This window comes from Talpa occidentalis, unplaced genomic scaffold, assembly GCF_014898055.3.
Source record: "Talpa occidentalis isolate TD23 unplaced genomic scaffold, MPIMG_talOcc4v2.1 talOcc4.11, whole genome shotgun sequence".
In the NCBI taxonomy this organism is placed as follows: domain Eukaryota; kingdom Metazoa; phylum Chordata; class Mammalia; order Eulipotyphla; family Talpidae; genus Talpa; species Talpa occidentalis.
Window position 1 is genome coordinate 79,371,910 of NW_023601104.1, and position 24,195 is coordinate 79,396,104.

General features: G+C 48.5%; 1 protein-coding gene across 4 annotated transcripts in view; it reads right to left on the minus strand.

Annotated features, from left to right (window-relative positions):
- The window catches only part of DGLUCY (D-glutamate cyclase), a 65,669-nt gene that overhangs the window by 22,704 nt on the left and 18,770 nt on the right, over positions 1-24,195 (minus strand). For all 4 annotated transcript variants that reach the window (XM_037503703.2, XM_054691616.1, XM_037503704.2 and 1 more), the window contains 8 exons: positions 17,378-17,510; positions 14,312-14,453; positions 13,552-13,750; positions 11,541-11,691; positions 10,458-10,580; positions 8,174-8,371; positions 3,530-3,790; positions 1,258-1,357 (listed from right to left, as the gene is read on the minus strand). In XM_037503703.2, coding sequence (XP_037359600.1) covers positions 1,258-1,357; positions 3,530-3,790; positions 8,174-8,371; positions 10,458-10,580; positions 11,541-11,691; positions 13,552-13,750; positions 14,312-14,453; positions 17,378-17,480 — 1,277 coding nt within the window. In that variant the 5' untranslated portion in view covers positions 17,481-17,510. The remainder of the gene's footprint in view (positions 1-1,257; positions 1,358-3,529; positions 3,791-8,173; positions 8,372-10,457; positions 10,581-11,540; positions 11,692-13,551; positions 13,751-14,311; positions 14,454-17,377; positions 17,511-24,195) is intronic.

The window sequence follows — 24,195 nt, forward strand, 5'->3', positions numbered from 1 at the left end:
ATCCTGAATATCCCCTAGACCCATGTCAGCGGGGGAGAAAAGGGCAGCGAGGTAAGTGCTCTGGCTGGGGCAGCACACCCTCTGCTCTGGGGGAGAGCACTGGTCCAGAACAGTGACTCCTACACCCTGAGGCAGGTTGCTTTCTAGGCCAAAGGGTGCATTTCCCTGGATGAGACATAGCTCACTCCTGGGCAGGGTCCGCATCTTCTCCAGGGAGAGAACTGTCTCCCCACAACCACTTTTGGTTCCCCTCTCTCTACGCAGCAAACAGAGGAGCACCTGCGTTATCTGGCATTAGGGGGACTAAGGAGCCAGAGCCTTGAATGTCAACCATTTGAGGAATATGAAGACATCTAACGTGTCCCACACGTGTTCTGACAGCTTTAAACAGCATCTCAGGCCCCCCATCGGACTTTTCCTTGGTGACTCAGGGTCCCATTAATAAATGCCAGACTCTGCTATGGGCTGAGATTAGCTACACCCACCAGCCTATGAAGGCAGCATTTTAGAATTCTAAGTGGGCGCTCCTTATGGCTCGTGAAGTGCATTTTTTAGGCCAGGTCAATGTTTTCTGAAAAATGGAGCCGAGCAGCGTAGAATAGAACAGAACAGCAAATAGCAGAGTACATTACACATAACAAGACTAAATATTGTTTTTTGAAACTTCTATTTCAGTTGTGTATGTGTATGAACATGCATGTGTCTGTGTACATGTGTGTCCATGTACATGTGTGTCGGTGTGTGCTGATTTGTGATGCAAAATGCATTACTGTGGATGATTGTTAAAAAGTTTGCAAACTTCCGTATTGAGAATTGTAATATGTGAACGGCATGTATGTAGGGCTGTACTCTGCACACAGCACACAGTACACAGTGAAAACGACACACACCAGGCTTCCCCGGGAGCCCCCTGCTCCACATCATAGATGATGCGGCTTCTGTTTCACCTTCTGAGGGCTCTGGGCCCTCCCTGTGACAGAATTTCTGTACCCAGCTTGAGAAACCCAGTTTTTCTTGTTTCTTTTCCAAAACATTTTTCCTATCTTCTCCCTCCATTAGGAAGATGCCATCTCCTGGGAGCTGCGACTCCTGAGCCCCCATGGGTCCCTAGGCATCTTGCAGCACCCCGAGCCTCTCTTGTCTGTCTGCTCTGCTTGTGGCTTGGCTCAAGCCGGGGGCCGGGTGTGTACACACTGTGCTGTCACGGTTATGGCTCGTGGGCTTCGCACTGTTACCCTATGGGATGCAACCACATACCTAGGTGACCTGGGGTCCCCGTCTTTGCATAGAAACACCTGAGCAGCTCCTGCTGACCCACTTTGGTAAGTTACCAGTGGGATCCGTGTGTTCAGAACACCTGGGAAATACAGGCAAAGGGGGACACATCAGCACTAGTGGTACATTTTGGGAATTCCCATGTTGCTTTGTCAAAATCTTTCCTGGAAAGTATCACTATCATCTTTGAATGCTTTGCTAGGAAGCAAGACGTGATAAAAACCCAAGGGTTGAGGGAGACGGGGTGGAATCGGCAACAAGTGTCAGCAATATCAGGCCTGGCAAATGAGCCTCTGCCTGTCTGGCAGCACAAGGCCAGGTGCCCGCGTGCAGGGAGCCAGCCCTCTGCTAAGCATCCGAGGTGCATGCTCATTCAATTTTCACAATTCTGTGTGGTGAGAATCATTTTTACCTCCACTTTACAGAGGAGGGGAACTGAGGTTCTGAGGTGCTAACTGAGCAAAGTCAAGTTTATGGTAGTGTCAGGATCCCAGTTGCTGCCCAACCTGCTCCCACTGCCATCTCCCTGCCCACCTTCAGGGCTGTTCAAGAACAGCAAGGGAAGGTCCTAGAATCTGGCCTTGAGTTAGCTGCTTGTCTGGGAGCGATTTCCAAAGCGAATTGGGCTTTTACAACAGCACTTTTCTGATGGTGATAACAGCACAGTACACCCAGGAGGACAGGGGGAGACCCTGAATCCCACAGACCAATTCATCAACCCGGCTGGTGTGTGCTCAAGAGGGGAAGAAATGCCTGAAGCAATTCTTCTTGAAACCTTTCCAGGCCTTCAGCTATAAAAAAATCTGAACTAACATTCATTTAAAGCCACATCGCATTTATTTTCTGCATGCACATGTAATAAAAGTTCTGCCGAATCCAGACCAGCAAATTCCACCCTCTCAGCTGTGATGTGGGTGAAACCCAGGTCTGGCCCGAGTCCCGAGAAAGTCTCTGAGCCCAGGATCAGGTGAGCAGGAAGGGCAGGGTGACTTCTGGGAAAATAAGTGGCTAAAAATACCCGTGAGCCCGCTGTCAGGTGGAAATGGCTGCCAGCCTGTTGGCAGCAGTCGGCTTGGTTGGCGACTTCCTTGACCACATGGTGGCCTGCTTGTCCTCCCTCCCTGGTGCGCCTCCTCTCCCTAGCTGACTCCCCCTCTTCTCCACAAGCTCTCCATGTGGAGTGTCCCAGGGTGCAACCCCGGGTCCTCTGCTCTGTTCCCCTGTTCCCCAGGTGACTCACCCAGAGTCCTGGGCTTCCAGGCCATCAACACGCTGCCCCCTCTCCAGTTTATCTTTCCAGGCCCGGCTGTTCTCCGGAACTTGACTCATGGCTCTAACTGCTTGACTTTTCTGTGTGCCTAGTAGGTATCTCACACGAGGCAGCCTCAACCCTGCTCCCAATTACTATTTCAAACTAAAACTCCATTCCTGCTAAATACTAACTCCCATTTCCCCACCCCACTTTCTGGTGACCCCCACTCTACTTTGTGTTCCTATGATTTTACTCACTCTAGGGACCAGCTACAAGTGGAGTCATATTTGTTCCTTTGTAGCATTTATTTCACATAAGTCTACTGTCCTCAAGGTTCATTTGTATTGCAGCAGATGTCAGAATTTCCTTCCTTTTTAGGTTGAATAACGATTCATTGTACGTTAGAGACCACATATTCCTTATCTATGCACCCACCAACGGACAACTGTGTCGCTGCCTCCTTTGCTCTTGGGAATAATGCTGCTGGGACCCTGCGCCCACAGACATCTGCACGAGTCCCTGCTTTCAGTTCTTTTGGGCAAATACCTAGAAAAGGAGTGGCTGAATCATAGACGTTTCCTATTTTTACGTTTTTGAGGAAGCGCTATCCTGCAGCGGCCATCCCATTACACATTCTCATCAAGGTCAAACTGCGCTTTTGCTTTATCCTCCGAGCCTGCTCCACTTGAAGGCTTGAAGGTCATTCCCGCCCCAGTTCACAGCAACTCCATCCTCCCGGCTATGCTGCCACCAGCCTAGAGCAGCCCCCAATTCCTCTGTCTCACCCTCACATCCAAGCCATTTGGAAATCCTGGGGAGGTGGCAAACCTAAGAGGAGAGTGGGCACATTTTCAAGGTCATTGCTTGAGGCAATCATGGTCGCAGTTCCACCAGGACGCAGGGCATAGCTCTCACCTCCCTCTGGGTGACCTGAACCTCCACCCTCTGCCCACAAACGTCCCTTTGGGGAAATGGAGGGTGTGACCGCATCTCACTGCTCACCGTGCTCAAGGGCCTCGTCAACAAGCTTCTGGTACAAACTCAAGGCTCTCTGGTCAACAACCATGGTGACCTCCTTCTCCAAGGCCTGCAGGAAGGCAGCCAGAGCAAAGGCTCCAGGCGGGCCATCTGTCTCTTCCGGAGGCTCGTGTTTGAAATGTGTGGGGAAGCCGGTGGTGATGAGCACGGAGCGGGCATGGGACAGCGACAGAGAGGCCTTCAGCAGCTCGTCTTTACACAGTAGGTGCCCGATCCCCCGGTTGCCTAAATCAATCAAATGAAATAGAATCAAAATAACATAGAGACTCAAGCAAACAGTTTGGGTTTTGTTTGTTTCAGATGTGGATTTGAGGGATGTGGCAGAGACTGCTAATTGTTCACCAGAATACATTCCTTCCCCCATATTCAGTCCCCCACCTCAGTAGTAACCAGAGTTAAATGACTGGCCAGCTGCTCAGGTGTGGTTATGGGACTAGGTTCTCTCTACTCTGTGAAACTTTTCTAGGGCAGGGGAAGGGAATGTGAGTGGAATGATGTGTGCCACCTCTTGGCCAGACTATCCACCCCATGGCCCCTGAGACTGGGATATTGATAACTAGTGCCCCCTGGGGGTCACATGATGGATGGCAGAGCTGCTGGGTCACTGAGTGACTAGGTGGAGCTGATTCCCCTTTCTGTTTGAAACCAGGTGGGGAAAATCCACCTGGACAGGTGAGTGAGAGAGGGCACTTTGTGGGGGAAAAACATCTTGGGGCTTATTTGTTATAGCTTATTTGTTAGGGTTTAACAAACCCTAAATAACATGGGGACTATCAAGGGAGAAAGGTAAAGAGGAATGTTTTTTTAAATTATTTTTTTAAAGATTTATTTATTCATACAAGAACCGGGGTACAGGCCAGAGGTGGGGGGCGGTGAGAGGGTTCACCAGAGACAGAGCAGGGAACAGAACAGGCAGACTAAGTGAAATACACTGCTGAGGGGAGCAGTGGGTGAGTCAGGAGAGGTCTGCTGCGCCATGTGGGTTGCTCCCTGGTCTGGGATTGAACTCATGCTGCAGTGGCTGTGGAAAGATTCATAGGCTGCATCTTAACCCCTTGTGTCACCAGGGAGGCCCTAAAGAGGAATGTTTTAGTTGAGGACTCTCCAAAAGAAGACCCTAAGATGAAGGGTTGAGTGCAAGCATTTTAGCAGAAAGTGAGAGCAGAGACCATAAGTCAGAAGATGGAGGAAGTGGCATAGGAAGGGTTGGAAAGCTAAGAAACGATCAGAAAGAGTATGTGAGTGAGCAAGCTAACCCCAGAGATAACTGGGGCTCAGTCTTGCTTGAGTTCTTCTAAAAAACCATGTGGTACACACCTCAGGACTGTCCGGTGGGAGTATAGGGGTACAGTACTATGCATTTATGCACTGGCTCCTGTCCCCTGCCTGGTGAAAGTGCCCTCAGGGTGCCAGCTCCCTGGCTTTCCCCGCTGTGCCTGCTCTGGTGGAGGGGGCTCTGCAGGTACAAGAATGTCCTCAGGTGGAGAAGCTGAGAGACCGCAGCCCAAGGAGGGCCTGTTGTACTGAGAACCACCCACTGTAGCACAGGAGAACCCAGGGGTATGATGGGCAACCCTCAGCATCTGCTGTAGATGCTGCCAGTGGTTCTCCAGCTGCATGTGGATTCCTAACCCTGTTTGGATTCCTCCTTCCTATTGAGGAGGAGTTCCAGATTTAGCATTTGGAGACCTACATTCAAGTTCGGGACTTGGCACATGGAAATCGTGTGACTTGGCTTAGCGCCTGATTGCCCTGCACTTCAGTTTTCCTACACAGAACATGGGGTGGCCCAGGTGGAGGGAGGCTGTGGGCCACAGCTCTCACATCTGCTGGTGGGAGTGGAAACCACAGTTCTCGTCTGGAGGGGGATTCATACCTTAGATTTGTATTTTCCACTGGAGCCAGCAATGACTCTGGGAATTTATCCTAATAGAGAGACCATGGCATGGGCACAGGTGTGTGGTGAGGGGTTCACTGCAGCATCGTTTACAGCATTGAATGAGAGGATGTAACAAAATGGCGGGTCGCTTGTAAAATGAAATTCTTTGCAAGCACTAGAAAGGATGTTGTCAAAGACTAATGACATGGCAAGATATTCACAATATATTAAAAAATAAAGCAAGTGTCCTAAGATAGTATCACAGTATGATAGATGATGGATGGATGACAGAGGTAGTAGATGGTTAGAATGATAACATGAGAATACATGATACATATGCATAGGTTCAAAGCTGAAGGAAAGGACATTAAAGGTAAACCCCAAACTGTTAATTCTTGTTAATTATAGTTAATTGTGATAGGATTCTGGTGATTTTCATTGCTTCTTCACTTGCAAGTCTCTTTGGTGCTTCTCAATGAAGATAAGTGACTGTTGATTGAGGGGAGAAGCATAGCAATGCTTTTAAAGAAAAAAATAGGAATGTAACCTATTTTCATAGGATGTGGTGAGCACCAAAGGAGAGTGGAGGGGAGAGAACTTTGATAATGTTAAAGCTGTTGATACGTTAATATTAGTGTAAACATCAGCATCATCAACTTGCATCCCTATATCTCCAGGCGCTTAAAGCCAGCCAACACCCTCAACAGTGCCCTGTGCTTGTGCCCATTATTCTCATATCTGCGTATTTAATGAAGTAGGACTCAAAAGCATGTGCTGTTCTGGGGGGTAAAAAGGTGTCCCTTATAGATGCTACTGGCACCTCTCGACAGTCGTGACTGCCCTCCATGAGTCTCACGCTTCAAGCCTTGACACAAGCACTGAAGGGGGAGGGGGATGTTCTCCTACATCAGCAGTGGGTGCTCTGTGTCTGCAGTAAATTTTCTTTCAAGTTACTTTTTAATCTAATCTAAGGGCAGAGTTAATAATTCATCTTCCCTTATGACCCTTGTGCTGGGTGGGAGAGTCAGCCTGGGTAAGAATATGAAGGAGAAAGTATCGCAGATTTTTTGAAATTCCCCCAGGATATCAATTATGCAAGAGAGTCCACTGATACAGTCACAGGCTTTTGCCTGGATGTAGGCATATCTGCAAAGGTGGGCCTATATCCCATTGGACTGTGTGTTTGTGTGTAAAGGAAAATATATTCTCTGCAGAGCGAATGAATGGATAACTTAACATACAAAATGAGCATGAAGTATGTTTCACAGGAAGTTTTGCTGCTACAGACTCCCATGTCATTAGGGGACCTTTGCCCCCAGGCCCAGGGAGAGGGCATATCTTCTTAAGGCAGGTCTGTAAGGGCAGATTTGGGGTCACAGTGTGAATGGTCTGGCTGCCATGTGGCTGCTGATCACCTCGTGATCAGCCCTGTCTGGGTCCTGGGAATCTGGCCTCGCCCTCTGCTATCCCACAATCATCCATCCAGGTATCTGCATGGGAAATGCTCCCAGGGGTGGGGGCGGTGGTGAGGGGTTCAGCAGGAAGGCCACATCTGCCGTCTCCAGACAAGCAATGCACAAACGACATTTTAGAGTCTGGTCTAGAATCACAGCACAAGAGAAGGTGCAGGAACAGGAATGGGGCCTAAGCCAAGCGAGGCCAGAACATCCTCTGAGCGGCCCTTGGATGGATATTTAGCCTCAGATTCCAATTTATCCAGTGTTTATAGATCATGGGCCTTGAAGCAAGTATACATAAGTTCAGGTTCTGCCCCGACTATCTACTGAGTATGTGGAGTGGGGTGAGTTCCTTAACCCAGTATGTCTCATAGCTGTTAAACCACGTTAGCGGTAGTTGCCTCCCTGGGTCTTTGGGAGAATTTAACAAGATGAAATGTGTAAATATGTTTAGCACACACATGACCTACAATAAAGATCACTAGGTGAGAGTTACTCTTATTACCTATCACAAGCCTGAGAGGGAGGAATGACTGATATTCCTCCTGATACACTGTTTCGAAAACTTCAGAGGTGGAGGAGCTGTCAAGTCTGTACCCTAATTCTCGCCAGAGCCAGCAGATGGGCACATTTACCATGCACAACAGCGCCCTCTGCTGCCGTCTTTTGCTCCTGAATGAAGTTCAAAGCCCCTCAACCAGCTGTCTGCAAATCTAATTGAAAGCAGCACTGCCAGCGGATCCTATCAGCTCTGCCAGGGTTTAGAGCAATGCACAATTTTTACATGTCAGCCCCGGGGTCCTGCACCGCCCGAATCAACCAAAGCGCAGAAATCCTGTCCCCCCCAATCCAGCCTGCTGTCTGGTACCAAAAAAGATCTGCTCCACACCCAACCCCAGGACAAAGGCACAAAAGAGGGAGGTGAGGGACTTCATTAAATACATGGAAAACTTTATTTAAATGGTGGCAGTTGATGACCTAAGACCCAGACTCCCTTTTTTTTCTTCCTCTACTACCCTGATTTGGTTCAGGTGGCAACACGCTCCGCTAATAAGCTCACCACCCAGACTCCCTCACATGTATAGCCCTGAAAATTTTGAAAAATAAATAAAAATCATCTCTAATCCTACCACCATTGGCTCACCGCCATCAGTATTTTAAACATTAAACAAAATCATACTGTGGATTAATTTGCATGCTGCCTTTCCACTGTACATCACATCAGTGAGTAGATTCTCCAGGCTATTAAGGTGTGGATGCTCTGTGTCTTACCTGGGTCTATGCCAATTATAGCCTCCAGTTCTCGGATCTTCTGAATAGCTGGCGCTGAGGCGATGCTATAGTGCAAAGGATCTTGGGAAATGAGATGAACCTCTGGAAATCCCTCAGGGGCGAGACAGCTGGCCTCTGTATCCTTCAGGTCTGTCATAACCGTGCAACCCGGTGCACTAGTAAACGCCAGTGGGGTCTCTAAAATACAACAGGAGGGACTGAGTCGGGCCACTTCGTCAAACCCTGCCCACTCGCGTCTAGCCCGCTGTTGATGGCCAAGATGGCGCCGTGCATCAACTTATTTCCTGCTCTGAGTGATGGCACCAGCTCAGAACATGGCTCATGGCTGTTCCATTTAAGTGGGTGCCTCCATCTTTCAGGAAAGTCAAGATGAATTGAGCGTGGGGAAAGAAATAAGGTATAGCCACAGCTACAGGTAGGGCTTAGTCTTGGCCATCGAGTCATCCCATGGATCTCAGAAAGGACCGGCTGAACTTGGGAATGCATCCAGCCACCTTGCTTTGCTTTGCAGTAAATGTTAGACTTGCTAACAAATAGCTCTCTCTGAACATAGCTTCTATTTTTCTCAGCAATTACAACTTGCTTCCGTTAATGCTAATTTTGTTCTTCAAACAATTCTTTCCTGCTAGTTTCCGGGCAATGTGAGGCTCTCTAGACTTTCATTACAAACACACTTGACTTTGAGATGTGACTTTATCCTCTCTAAACCCATTACCTCATTGCTAAAATAGTGACAGTATCTCATGTAGTTGTCAAAACTTAATTGGAAAAGGCATGTAAAAGTATTTGTCAAAGTGCCTGGCCCCGAGTAAGCCCTCCATCAATGATGGCTGGCATCAGTGAGCCAGGCGTTCTGTCTCACTCATTCCTCTGTCCCTGCACTGGCCCATTAGTATTGACTACTTAGCAGACAGACTTTGCATCTCTTGCTTCCTCCAGAGCCAGCGTTCGTGGACACTCCAAGCCCATGGCTGTACGTGCCTAGAAGCGGGACCACAGTTTATCCATCAGTATCCCACATGGTGCCTGCACATAGTAGGTGCTTGATAAATGTAGGCGCGAATCAATCATATAACAATGCCTTGGACTTCACAGGAAACAGTAACATTTCTCAGATACACAGAAAGCCCAAGTTAGCCAACTCTGCAGGAGGAAAACCTACTGACGGAAGCCTAAAGCATTCAAACTTTTAGACAAATGTCGAAGGGGAACAACTGAGGACCGCGATGCCTGCAGTCATTATTGACTTTCTGTGTTTGGACAGAACCTACCATTGCTCACCGTAAAGTCAGGTGCACATCAGAACAGAGCATGATTGGGGTTGGGGCCAGGGGGTGCCCCATCAGCTGGGAGATGAGCAGCAAGTCATCTGTTGCTAATATATATTTATGTGTTAGAAGTTGAGCTTGATTTTTTTCAAGCAGAAAGATTCAGTGGCATCCCTGTTCAGTGATGTCATTTGTTCTCAGAGATGCTACTGCAAGTCAAAACTAAAGGTGTGGATACACTATACTGGTGTGGATGTGCGTACGCACGCCTGGCACATAGTAGGGACCCAATACTTTTATGTTAAAGGAATGCATAGAATCCCATGGATCTTGGTGTTTGTGCCCCATCATCCCGTTAGAGGTAATCTTTTCCGATCAGGAGGCCCTGCTGATAGCTAAACTCCTGGAATGATTTCAAAGTAAATTAAAGGAACACCAGATTCTATGTTTTACAATGCAAGTGTGGTTGACCTAGCCAGAATTTTCTAGTGTCTACTGGAACTGGGCTGCAACAGTTATTATTTGTAATGTTCTCATCCCATCCCCACCTTACTGTGAGCTGATTAGGGAGCCCTCCTGTGTCTCTTCATTGTAATATCATCCACAGCTTTTGGGGAAAAAAATGGAGAATCTTGCCTTCAAAAACTTGCAAATGCGTTGTGAAATGCGTTGTGTCATTTGACTACACCTTTGTTGTCCAAGTCCCACTAGCTTCCAAAATGCCTCAAAAGGCCAAGCTAAACATCAGTCCTTTTGTTAGAATGGGCTGTGAGGTCTTGCAGACAGAAATGTGTTTAATCAAGATGTATTTGAGCTGAAGGATAAGATGCCCTGATAAGGAGACCCAGCCCTGGAAAGGAAAGAAGGAAGAGAGCTCTGCACTGCGGGCTGCAGGCCGATGGCTCCTTTTGCGACTTGATTTCTTAAATCATTGCACCTGTAAGTCATGCTTTCAAGTGCCCCACCGGGTTCCAGCCCCGCAAGCCCGGACGTACTGCAGCTGCTGACGGCTTCGAGACTGGTCAGTGGAGAAGGCCAGAACACTGGCACGTCTCCGGGCTGACACGCCACGGGATCCCCATAGTCAGGTTTGGAAAGATCTTTGATTCCCAACAGTTCTGCAGACAGAAAGAGAAAGTGAATTCCGGGGGTCTTGTCTTGGCAGGTGCCTCCAGGTAGAACATGTTGAGAAGTTTAAACTTCTTTCCACAAGAGGATTGTAGTCACGGCATTGTGGTAAGAGACAACAGGGACTGAGAAGGAGGCAAAAAACAAATGGAAGCTTAACAACCTATAGCCCGCCCTGAGGGGTGTGGTTTCACAGCTGGGAATCTCACACCCTGCTGTGGTGACTGGGGGTGACTTGGGTCTCTCAATCCAGCACTTTCTTTGGATGGAGTGCTAACAAGCCAGCATCTGTGAGTTTATCTTTGTACAGATTGCATTATACAACACAGACCCACACTGTCAGAGACCACCACCCAATACTGGGAAAACACTCCAGCAGACACTTTGCTCTGCATGGGCCTGACATCGTCTTTCTGTGAGTTCAGTGGCACGTGCTGACTGTGTTTTTACAGAATGCCACATTTTGTCTGACCTTATTTTTTTACACGAGCTCACTTACACTCAGCTCTGACTCCCACCTGAGGCCCAATCCCAAGCTCTCACCTCATCTTCTGAAGGCCTCGGAGAGGCCAGGGCAGCTTTCAGGTTTTTGCCCTTCACTCAGAGTGAATGCACCCAGGTCCCTGCCCAAATAGGTTACCGAATGGTAGGCTGGATTAGAGGTTGCTCTGGGTCAGACCTCCGTACAAACAGCCCTGCTGCCCTTCTGCCACCTGCTTCACCACCCCAGACTCACAGAAACAATGGGTGAATCTCGATATTTATCCAAAGGCATCTGCTTTATGCCTGAGGGATGCCTGTAAACACAGCCTTAATACCGCTATGGAGTCAACCTTGTCCAGGACACCCTAGGTTCCCCTGGGCGAGGCTACACAAGTGGTGGGAGCTCAGGAACACAGCAAGTTCCCGTCTTCTCAAGCCAAAGTGCAAGCACAGCTATGGACACTGACCTGGGTCGCCCATGTGAATGGGTGGTCCGAGCTCAGCCTGCACAGAGCAACTGGCCTGCACCAGCCTTTCCAGCTTGTCCTTGGGAATGGGCCTCATTGTGACCACCAGGGGGCAGCCAAAGCCAGCCACAGAGGCACAAGGCACTGTCGTCTGACAAGAAATCAAGGGAAAAAAGTAAAAAAACAGAATTAGCACAGATTGAAGCATAAGCACCCAGAACTCAAGGCAGTGAACGAAATAGGAGGTTCAAGTAGATATTATAAAAATATTGCGTCTGCTCTCACATGACTGGGAGATGAAGAAGTTTGCTGGTAACCATTGTTCTAAAACAGAGAATGCAGTTTGTTGCCTGCACTTGAAATGGAAGGAGATGCTGAATCTCAGCTTGAAGTTATGGAAGTAAAAATGCTATTTTTCCCCTCATGCAATTTCATGGACCATCTGAATTTTTCCCTGTCACTTTATAGACCTCAAGGTGAGGCACATTGTGAGAGGGGCCTAAGGGAACAGGTATCAGGGTCCCCTCTGCCTTGGGAGTCCACACAAGGTCTGGAGGCCAGACCCCACTCACCCTGCCTCAGGCCTCCAGCCTCCCCAGAAGATGCCCAGAATGGCTTGTGTGACTTTCACTGGCCTTGTTGTCTTTTCCCTGATGGGTTTCTGGTCCCTGCAGTAGGGCTTAGGAAAGATTTAGGAGCTGGCCAGGACAGCAATCTCCTGGGACAGTCTTGGTGGTTGCCTGAAGGACTTGCTGTTAGCACCCAGCAGCAGGAGTGCAGTGGGGGAGCTGTGGGAGCACATGTCAGGGCCACTCACAGGAGACAGGCTGTGCTCCCCATTCTGAGGGCCCTTCAGCCCCTCAGAGCTGCTAACCAAATCCAAGATGGCTGCCTGGCCATTTCTCCGAGGAGCCATCACACAGAGGTGGTTTGGCTGCTGCTGGGGACAGTGCCGTGTCAGGGAACATGACTCTGCTGAGCACTCACTGTGAACAGTGACAATTGTTACAAAGTCCCATTTGAGCCTCATGCCTCCGTGATGGACTTTGGGCAGAGAGGGGCCTGAGTACCTGGTTCCAAGCTGCCTCTGGGGCTTGGGCAAATTCTCACTTTACTCTGGTTTCGGTTTCCTCATTTAAAATGACGCTGTGCAAACCAGCTCTTACCTGCCACTAAAGACTGTGTGTTCCTGACCGGACCCTGCCCTGGGTCCAACTCCCAACCCCGAAACTTGAACTAACCTGCTTAGGCTGATTTTTACATAAGACAAGTGGCACACACTGCAGGAGCTTGTGTTTCCTCAGAGGCAGCCTGGGTCTTCCCTCAGGAGCCTACACCCGAGCACATTTTAATAAATGTTCAGGAGCCCTGGATGAAATCTCTAATCTGAGTCCTCTGTAAAAGACCTGAAGGGGCCACTGATACAGGCCCACACGGTAAATTCTCAAACTTTGAAGAAATGTTCTGGAAGGGGCCAGTGGAATGAGGGGTCAGTGTGGCTGGAATAAAACTTCAGAGACAGCCCCAAACAGCGGCATATCCCAAGAAGGGCTGGCCACCTCCAGCCAAGAATGTGACCTGGCATTCCCGACACAGCCATAACCCGGCAGCTGATGGCCCAGCCAAGGTTCTGCCACAAATCCCTGGGCACTGACCCCGCCAGGCACATTCTCTGTGATGCCAGGGGGCCGGGGACCATTTTCAGAAATCTTGCCGAGACTCCCTAAGAAAATGGAGCTGGACAAATTTGAATCTGGTTTACACTACCACAAAGAGCTGTGACACTCTCAAGTTCACACTGGCTGCCCACATGGGGTCTGGAGGTGGGCAGGAGAGAGGCTGGTGGTCCCATTTTCCAGGGGAAACAAGCTCAGAGAGGTTAACTGCTTATCCCAGATAGCACAACCAGGAAGTGGCTAACCTGGGTCCAGGGCCGCTGTTCTCCCCACCACAGAGGATTACAAGTCAATCACACTTTCAACTCAGTCTGCCCTGTGGATCGTGTCCCTACCTTGTAAGCACCTGCGTGGCTATGACCTGCTGGGTCTCTTCTGGGGAGCCCCGCCTTCTCCAAGACCGCTTCTAGGGAGACGCCGCAACCCAGGACAAAGGCCACCATGTCCTTCAGCTGCTCCGAGTTCTCCTCCAGGGACATCAGGCTGCCTGTGCAGGCACCAGACTCGTACTTCTGGAACTGGGGACAACCCATCCTGGGGACAAGGGAAAACTCACAGACCCCAGTGTCAACATGACCCCTGATGGTGCATATTTTTAAAGGGCATGGGAAGGCACTACGGAGTCTAAGCAGGAGTCACGTGATTAGATGGTCACTCCAGAAGGAGGGGCTTGATGGGGTGAAGGGAGGAGAGGGTGAGGGGCCAAGGAGACCAGTTGTGATGTCTTAAGAACCCGGAGACAGAGGAGCCAGGTGGCAGGAGGAATGTGGGTTGCCGGGAGCCTTATTGTGGAAGCAGAACCAGCAAAGCCATGTATGGGGCGTGTTATTTTCTAGACGCCTGGGAGGACATGCTCCATGTTAACATGTCTGCGGCTGGGTGTGGGAAACTCAAGCATTTTTACTGTCTTCTTCCTCCTCTGCAGGCAGGTCTCTGGTTGGGTGAGGCAGTGCCCAATGGCAGTGCCCATGGGATTTCTCTGGGGCTGGACTTTCCTGCTGAGCCTAATGATTTTCCCCAGGGCTGGAGCAGGGGCAGAGGAGGGAGGGCAGACTCTGCCTAAGCAAGACTCCTGTGAGGCTCTGTGCAATTTACCTGGAGTCTGGGGCGGGCACTGTCCACTTGCCCGGCTGGCTTCGGCCCAGCAGGGGCAGAGGGCCACGGTTGGCCTGGCAAAAGCGTTCAAAGTCCGGAGCAAGAGACTTGTGCAGGATGACCACGCTGGCGGCTCGGAGACCTGGTTTGGTGGGAGAAGGGACAGCAGCACAGTAAGGGCCTTCTGGTTAAGTCCTTTTATGCTCAAAAAAGTTGTTTTAAACTAGGGAGGGTTGGTGGGTTACACTTTGAAAGAAAAAACTAATAAAAGAATGGGGAGCTTTGCCCACCATATAATAAATATGTATTTTAATGCTTGATTTAACTAATTTGAAACCAATTTTGATGCTTCTTCTGATTTCACATTGGAAAAATAAAGAACTGTTTATTTTATATATTTTTAGCTCAATATTCTTTAATTATGAACCAAAAAGTTATAGTGATTACACACCTAGATTACCTCTGAATCAAATTGCTTGTTCATTGAAATGGGTGCTTTTAAATAGCCACTTGATGAGAAAACTTGTTTTATATATTTTGGTTGGAACTTGTATGGGCAACATACTCCTTCTACCTCTAAAAATTTCAAGTTGAAATGCATAAAAAGTACTTTTCAAAAAGTTGAATGTAAATGATTAAGGTTCCTGTGGTGTTGGAAGTGAGGACAGTGGCCACCCTTGGGGATGGTGGTGAGTAGAAGAGTCGTGAGGAAGTTTGTGGGGTACTGATAATGTTCTGTTTAAAATCACCCACAATTTCTGTTTCTTGACCTGGTGCTGCTTCTATGGCATTTTCATTTTGTGGAAATCCATATAACCATGCACTGAGTTGTGTTTTTCTCTCTGTGTGTATATTATACTCCAACAAAAGGTTAAATTGAAAAGACTCTACAAACACAGAAACCTTAATCGTTTACATTCAACTCCACATGATAGAATCATACAGTGTGTAATTTTTGAATCTTGTGTGTGATTTTTTGAATCTTGCTTCCTTCACTCAATATGTTTGGCCTCCAACAACTAGTGCTCGTGAGGCTGCGGAGAAAGAGATGCCCTCTCACACTGGTGTTGGGATGCAAATGGGCACAGCCGTCATAGAAGGCTTTACCTTTAAAAAATGGAAACTGGAATTACCCCATGACCCAGCAATCCTACTCTTGGGCATCATCCCAAAGAATGGAACCATCAACTCAAGAAGTTATATGCGTTACAATGTCCACTGCAGTGTTATTTAGATGGTCAGGAATGGGAAGAACCTAGGTGCCCACTGAGAGAGGATTGGCTCAAGATGCATTCACCCAGGGGATACTACTGACACTGAGGAAAGATGAAATGTTGCCATTTACAGCAAAATGGAAGGAGCTGGAGGCAATGATGTGCAGTAAAGCAAGTGAGAAAGACGGCACTGGATACCTTACATAGCAGATGACCTGTCAAAACAAAATACTTATAAGAACTAGTGTATGCTAATAAACGAAGTAAGGTTTCTGAGGCTGGGCTGGGGGAGGGCTAAGGGAGCAAGAGGAATGGTAATGGGGAAAACACAGAAACAAATGAAAACCGTATGTTTGGGAGGGTCACCCATACTGTGTTTAAGAAGAGATTGCTCATCGCCGCCATGTATTAGCCCAAACCATTGGAAGTAGACATTTGGGAAGCTTCCAGTTTGGGTTATTTCAAAGGGTGCTGCCACGTGCATCTGGCTCATGCACTTTGCCGGGAAGGGGGCATGCATTGTGTATTAGTTTGGCACACCCACACGTGGGCTGGGAGGATGTGGACATAATTGGCTTGAGGAGGTCCTGCTAAGCAGTTTCCAATGTGGTTGTCCTAACTTCTGTTCCTGACTGTGCTTTGGGTTCTCAATTACTCCTTTCTAGTACACGGGATTGCCTGTCTCTTTACACGAGCTGCTCTGGCAGATGGGAAGTGGCATCGAATGTGGTTGAACTGGTATCTGCTTTCTGAGCTCTTGATGTTCTGGTAAGCAGTGGCCAACCTGGGTTAAGCTGCTGTGGCCAGCCCATCTAGTATGTAATCGTGGTGGTGGACTGTTACCGTGGTGGCTCTATGAAGCATGTTTTCCTATAAAGATGCTTCTCAGTATTCATATCTCAGGTGGCCCCTTCCCCATGGGCCCTGGCTGGGCCATCTGCCTTGCTTGGCCAGGGGGATGTTAAGAGGTGTGATGACCTCTGAGGCTTGATAGGTGCTGTTGCATTAGGGCTCATGCTCTTGGGACCGTCCATGTTACAAAGTCTATGTAAAGAGGTTTGGCCAACATGGCTGGAGAGGCTTCAGAGAGAGAGACATGTCTGGACAGCCCAATTGTTGCAGCCATTCCAGTGGACTCTCTGCACCTAAGAGGAAGAAGCCATCTGCTGGATGTCTAGTCCCAGCAGACACAGGGTAGAGCAGAAGAACCACCTGCTGAGTCCAGCCTTGGCTACAGAATTATGAGAATTATGGATTCAGCCACTGAGTCTGGGGGTGCTTAGTCTGCAACAACTGATAACTGTGGGCTCACAGAGAGTGCCAGAGCCTCGTGTGTCAGTGAACAGGGCAATGTTTTGCTCTAGGACTTTCAACTGTGCTTCTGGCTTCCTCTTTGGGGTCCACACCAGAACCTGTTACCACTCAGGGTCAGTGACAATTTTGATATGTTTTCTCTTGCCTTTTAGAGCCCACGTTATCATTCCTGGAGGCAGCGGGGAGATAGTATCATCCAGAAAATAAGGCCAGTCCAAATAACGAGACGTGGTCTGCATCAAAACCAGACGGACATGCAGTGCAACTGGGGACACTTATCCCAGCAGGGAACTGTCTTCATCACCTGATCTCATTGGCAGTTCTGCCTGTGGAGACTTGGCCAAGCAGAACTGGTGGGACTGGACCAGCCTGGCCCAATTGCCAGTTCCTCCTGGGAAGTTTAGTAGTGACCAGAGCAAATATTCTGCTTGTACTTTCTGTCTCCCAAGCAGAAGCTAGAAGCCTCAGAAATTCCTGTGGCTGGTATTTTCAGGGAGTTCGTTTATGTATTTGTTTTTAAACATGCACCACCACTCACCCCCGGCTACGCTGGACATGTTCCTCATGTTTGTTTTCTTCTGTAGAATCAAACTTCTCAAGGCAGAGGGAAGGCAGGCCCTCAGGTGGGGTGTGAAGGTCATCAGGCTGTCCTTGAATGGACCTCAGAGAAGCTGGTGAAGGGATGAAGGGGAATAAATTAAAGGGCACAGCTTCCTTGAAGGTGCCAAGTCAGCACCAGACCAGCTATCATCCTGCCGTTCCCAGTCCTGCCCTGGGGTGGGCATGTAATGCGCAGCACATTCTCCCCCACCCCTTTGTAACTCAGTTTCCAGTGCGGAATTCCCAACACTTGAAGCTCTTTGCTTATGCCCTTCCCCTGGCTTGAACTGTCCCCCTTCCTTGCTGCCTTGTCTCCACCCCCCCACCCCCAGGCCTTTCCATTGCTCAGAACAGGTTCAGAATCTCCTGCCTCTTTGAAGTGGCCAGCAGGCTCTCACTGGCTGGCCAGGCCTCCTTGCTCCCAGAGTTCTTTGAGCCACTGATTTTGACCAGGTGTTGTACTGGACTCTGCACCTCCTTTCTCTCTCTCCTGGGGAAAGCCCGAGTGTCCAGGGGGTAGGGGCACATCTTAGGCCTTGTCCACAGGCCCCAGAGTGCTTACTACAGTCTGAAATCATGCAGTACATACTGAACTGTTTAGGATCAGATGAACAAATTGTTAAAAGTAAGCCCCACGTGCAATCACAAATGAACCAGCAGACCAGATTTTTTGTCTGCATGTGACTCCTGTTATTCAGATTCAGGTCCCTGAAAGGTAGAGATTCTGCTTCTCTATTGTGCCTTTCTACCCCCACCCCCACTCCAGGCATAGTGCCTCACACAGATTTTGGGTGAATGAGTAAATATTGTAGACTTTAAAATATGGCATGGTCTCAAAGCTCTGCTACTAGGCAAAACCAAGGGTGCCCAGGGAACCCAAAGTGTAAAGGGGAAAGACCTGTGATACCCATTTGCAGGGCCTGTGACCACTGTGCACAGGGAGGCAAAGCAACCAAGCTCCAGTGAACCTGGAGATTTTCATTGGTGAAGGGCCCAAAGGGAATGGAGAGGAAGAAGAGGAGCAGGAGAGAGAAGGATTTCAAAATACGAACGTGGGCCTCCCTGGTGGTGCAGGGGTTAAAGACACAGCACTATCAAGCTGTCGCAGATCCCTAGTTGGCTGGGGAGCTAACCCACATGGTGCAGCAGACTTCTCCTGTCTCGCCCGCTGCTCCTCTCAGCAGTGTGTTTCACTAGATCTGCCTGTTCTGCTACCCACTATCTCTGGTAAATCCTCTCAACTGCGCCCACCCCCCCCCCCCCCCCCGCTACGTCTGGCTTACATCCCAGTTCTTGTATACATAAATAAATAAATCTTAAAAAAAAAATCCAAAATACAAATGCCAGGTCAAAATCTGAAATCAGCCATCCCCTTGTAAGCAAACACGGTCAGCCAAACAGGCAGTCAAACTGCCCAAAGCAGAGTGGCCAGGAGGAGGAATACAAGCAACCTTCCTGCAGGAAACACAAGAGAGAGGTTGTGCAGGGCCCAAGAACCTGGGAGAGAAGAGAGAACCAAGTTCAAAGAGTACCATCCAAGCTGAATCCACCACAAGGCGGCTGCCATAGTCTCAAGAGAGTGGGCTCGTGCTGCCTGCCAGAGCTGAAGCCAGGGAAGATCCACAGGTGGGAGCTGCTGAAAGGTCAAGAATGGAGCCTGTGCAGAGGGAGTCCCCGCCCCTCTGGGGCTGTCTTATAAAGACTATGCTAGGCTACTTGCGTCTAAGCTTGTGCTTTGGTGTCAGCTGTCTCTGTTCCAGAAGTCAGGGAGTGGAGCGGAGACTGAGCTCTCTTACAGCTCCAGGAAATTGCTCAGGAAGGAGACCTATTATATGCTGACTTCTTAAACTCAAGAGGTTCCCAGGTGTCGGCAAAATCTAAGGTTCAAGAGTCACGTATGTTGGCCTCCAAGGCATAGCCCTTATCTTCATCTAAACATACCATGTGCCTAGCTTAGTGCCAAGCACAGAAGTAGTTCAATAAGTTTGTTGAGTGACTGACTGACAGCACAGTGGATGACAGCACCACTAAAGGGAAGTGTCCACAGTGAATGCTATGGACAAGCCTGATTTTCCACAACTCCTTTCCTCTTTAAAGAGTTTCCAAAACAAAAATGCACAAGTCAACTCTAACCTTCCAGACAGAGAAACAAGTAAGCCCCATGCCAATTTAATGAAGAATTAAATGTGGAAAACCTCTAACAAACTACATTTTTAAAGTACTGCCCTGGAAGGGGAGAGGTGTATTTAAAACTGATAGTAAGTGTTTAAAGTAGATCAGTTAAAATTATCACCATATTATGGAGTAGCAAAATTATATGTTTACCTTGTAAAAATAATAGATCTTCAGGGAAACTGTTATTGGCCAATGAATTAAATTCACTCTAAGATAAAAAGTAAATAAGTAAATAAATGAATGAATGAATGAATAAATAAATAAATAACACTGACAGCAAGTTCTTTACTAACTACAGAAACAAAGTGGCCCCTGTAGGCAAAGGAGAGAATGGGGTCCTGAGGGCTGGGGTGGGGATGCTGGGAAGGTCAGATGAGATTGGATTCTATCCCCCTGTTGAAGGTGCTGGTGCTTAAAGCACCTGCTCTGGCAGTCACGTCTGTGCCTGCCTGCTGGACTAGGAATCCCTGAGCCTGGCAGTACTGCTCTTGGCCAAACAGCCAAGGCAATCAGGTCCTGAATGTCTGTGGCCCTCAGGGTCACTGCAGAGGGCTTAGCACTTCAGTCAGCCACTCGGCAAAGACAGAAGAGAGAATCATGCCATAAACACATGGGCACAGTGGCCAGACAGCTCTGATAATTCATATGCCGAAAGGTGAATGGACTTGACCGCAAACTCACTAAAATGAGAGACCCTTGAGTACTTGTTAGCCACACCTCCCACTCCCAAATACTCTCTAAGGCAGCAGGTACAAGCCGGGTGCTGTTATGCAAATATATTATAGCCCAAAGATGGAAATCTGAGAATGGTTACCTTTTTTTCCCCTTTATTTATTTATAGTTTTAATATAAATTTAAGTGGATCGAGGTCATTCCTGTAATAATTCTGCTTTCCTGACCTGGAGAAAAGGAGTAGCTAGAAATCCTTCCTTGTGAAATGCATGCTGGGAGTGTGCCAGGTATCTGGATTCCTCCCCCACTCCACCCTGTGCATGCTGGGAGGGAAAGAAGACTAAGAATGTCAGCCTTACAGAGTCCTCCACCTGAAGACAGAGGCCACATAGAGCATGGAATACATGCTCACGGACTCCTGCCAAAGGAATGCCCTCACTATACCAACAGGAGTATGCTCACTTGCATAAATAAATGATAGCAGCTACCACCATTTATGGAAACCCTCTGAGTGTCAGGCACAGAGGAAGGCCATTCACCCAAATAGATTTATAATGACTGGTTCCTTACCACAATCCCACAAATTGTTAATCCCATTATAGGTCGGGTAACTGGGGCTCAAGGAAATTAAAGAGGTTATCTAAAGACAGTTCTTTGCAAAAAGAAAAAAGAAGTTACCTAAAATCCTATGATGAGTAAGCCCAACTCCAAAAGCATTTAAATTCATGCTTGATCAATATCTACCTTTCAATATCTCTGTATCTACATGTCCATGCATCCATCCATCCATGCATCCATCCATCCATGCATCCATCCATCCATCCATTCATCCATCCATCCATCTTTCAGTATTAGCAGGAACTATATCCTCAGGGTATCTTAGAAATAGAGGGACCTTCCCCACTATTCTCAAAGGTGATTCTGGGGCCAGTATCTCTTAAGTCCATGTTTCTTTGGCTACTGGATCCTGAAAGTCTCAGGATTTTCATCAGGACTTCTGGTGAACTCACTGAATGGCCCTGGCATCTCATTGCCCAGCGAGGTATGACTCTACATATGAGATAAGATGGGATCCAATCCCTGAGCCTTGGTCAAGACCCCAAGAACTCACCTTTCTGCTTGCTATACAGCCTCTCTTTTCTCTTTAGAGCATAATAAACTATCAAACCCACAAATATCATTTCCTGGCATCAAATACACTGAAGAGGCAGCTCCAGAGAAGCAATTCCTTAACAGGAGCTAACACACCCCAAACCCCAGTATAAAATTAGCTCACGAATGCCTATCACAGATGACCGAAATTTCACCATTAGAAAGTCATTCCTCTGCGTTACCCGAGCAATCCAGTGCTAGGACTGTATCTTTGAAACATGCTTGGTGGGTTGAATGAGGTGCACATATGGCAGCACTGTTCACAGGAGAGACTGCTAAGGAAGAGCCCCCTTCCTGCCCCCATTTCTGCCTCTAAAGCATTCTTCCTGCCATTCCCATCTCTCCCCCATCAGGATGCCCTCTCCCAGCCTCTGATACACAATGGGATACTACTCAGTGATAAAGAAGATGAACTCTTGCCATTGACAACAGCATGGATGGAACTGAAGAGCTGGTGCTACATGAAGTCAGTCAGAAGGAGAAAGGCAAATGTCACACGGTTTCACCTACTGTGGGTTATAATGAAACAAAACAAAGTGTCAGAAAAAACCAAAGCAGTAACAAACCCTAAAAATCTGTCTGTAGAATTAAGGTTACCAGAGAGGAGAGGGTGGGTGGAGAGCAGATGGGGGGTTCTCAGCAGACCGCGGTGGAGACTAAGGTCTCCTTAAAGGTGGGTATGGTGACATTCTCTGAAGAAGTATGATCCTATATCCCTAAATCATATCCAGGGTCAAAACGAATGTTATGTCAAGATCTATCTATCTATCTATCTATCTATCTATCTATCTATCTATCTATCTATCTATCTATCTATCTCTTCCCCAAATATTGCTTGGGAGTGCACTTAGAATTATTTTGTACTAAAAATTATTCATTAAATTTATGCATTAAATTCAGTGCACTAAAGTTTTTAAAAAACAAACTTTCCAGTTTCCATATCCCAGCCTCTCCTAGTCTTCATCCTCAAGCCTCTCCCTCCCTTGCCAACTCCATGTGGCCTGGCTCACCTGCTGGCCTGCCCCCCAAACCTTAAGGTTGCAGACCCTCCCTCACATATGCCATCATACCAACACTCTCTTCTCTCCCTTTCTGGCCTCTGAGCTAACCCCACTGCACCTCTCTACCTCTGTGCTAATTTTTGGGGTGCTGGGGGCACAGGAAGATTACTTTAGTATGTGCTCTGAAATGGAGGGGGACTTAGTGTTTGGGGCCCAGGCCCAAGCCCCTCTGCTGAATCGACTGCATTCTCACCCTTGCTAAGTCACCACCACAAATTCATGTTCAGGCTCTATCATCCACATACCAGGCATCAGGGCCCAGGGCCTAGGGTCCAGGACTGGGGATAGGATACCTGGATTCCAACCTACCTCTACAATGGAGCAGGTACCCCTAACTTCCCTGTGCCCCTCTTGTCATCTATAAACACAGACTAATAACAGTATGAATCTCACTGAGTTCTAAGAACAGTTCCCTGAGGTACACACTTAGCACCCAGGCTGCACCGCATATGCCAACACCCAGCACCCAGCACCCAGCACCCAGTAAGCTGCAGATCCAGTGGCAAATCAGACAGTCAGAGCCCATGCTCCAGGTTTACCATCCCAGGAGGCAGACATTAAATGCTTAATTACCATTGTGTCTATCTCCTGGGGAGACAGAAAAGTAAATAGGTAACTGCATGGGCCCTGAGTCCATGGACTGGGGGTGGGGGACTGAGTCTGTAGGGAAGAGCAAGGGCCGAGTTTGACAGCCATGCCCTGGGGACAGCCGGGGCAATAGCAGGTGGAGGGAGCCAGCTTCCTTTGCTGCTGGGGTGTGTGCAAGGGAAGAGGGCCTGGGAGGGGATGCTAGGAGTGGAGGCTGGGAGCTGAGGCTGGGAGGAGGAGGGGAGATTGGGAGGGGAGGCTGGGAGTGAAGGCTGGGAGGCTAAGCAAAAGCCAACTCAGGAAGGAATTTGGGTTTATCCCCAGAGGGCGGGGAAATCATGAAGTTTTTTAGCAGCAGATTGACTGGGTAAGTCTTGCCTTTTAGGAAGATGGCTCTGGCTGAAGATGGAGGGTACACTGTTGGGGAGGCAAAGTGGGAAGCTGGCAGATATGAGGGGACAGGCCCAAGAGATGGGCATCTAGAAGTCTCCCTCCCATAAAAGAACTTTGTAGTGAAGAGGCTTCCTGGGCCCTGCTGACCCAGCCTGCACCCAGTGCCTCTGTGGGGCAGCAAGTTTGCTCCAAGGAACTGGTGACAAGGAATCACACACACACACACACACACACACACACACACACACACACACACAGAGAGAGAGAGAGAGAGAGAGAGAGAGAGAGAGATTGAGAGAGAGAGAGAGAGAGAGAAACAAGGGGAGGCTTCTGTTTTTTGAGATCTTTCAGGGCAGGACTTTTGATCTGTTTCCCTCATTTTGTCTCCAGCATCTACCACAGAGATTGGCACATGGAAGACACCCAATAATGGTCCACTGTCGGAGGGGGGGTGCGGGAACAGGGGTGGGCATGAGCAAAGGCAACTGACATGAAGTATCCAGGGAAGTAGGAGAGAAACCGTGTGGCTCAGAAGACAAGGAAGCAGGTGCTTCAAGGAGGAACGTGTGGTCATGGGGGTCAAGGAAGATAAATCCAAGAGGCATCTACCCGCAGGTCTGAGCACCGAGACCCAGATTCCTTCTCCATTACTCCTTTGATGAGACCATCATTCTCTCTGCCAGCTCCCCAGCTCGGGGTGTAGCCTGGACATACT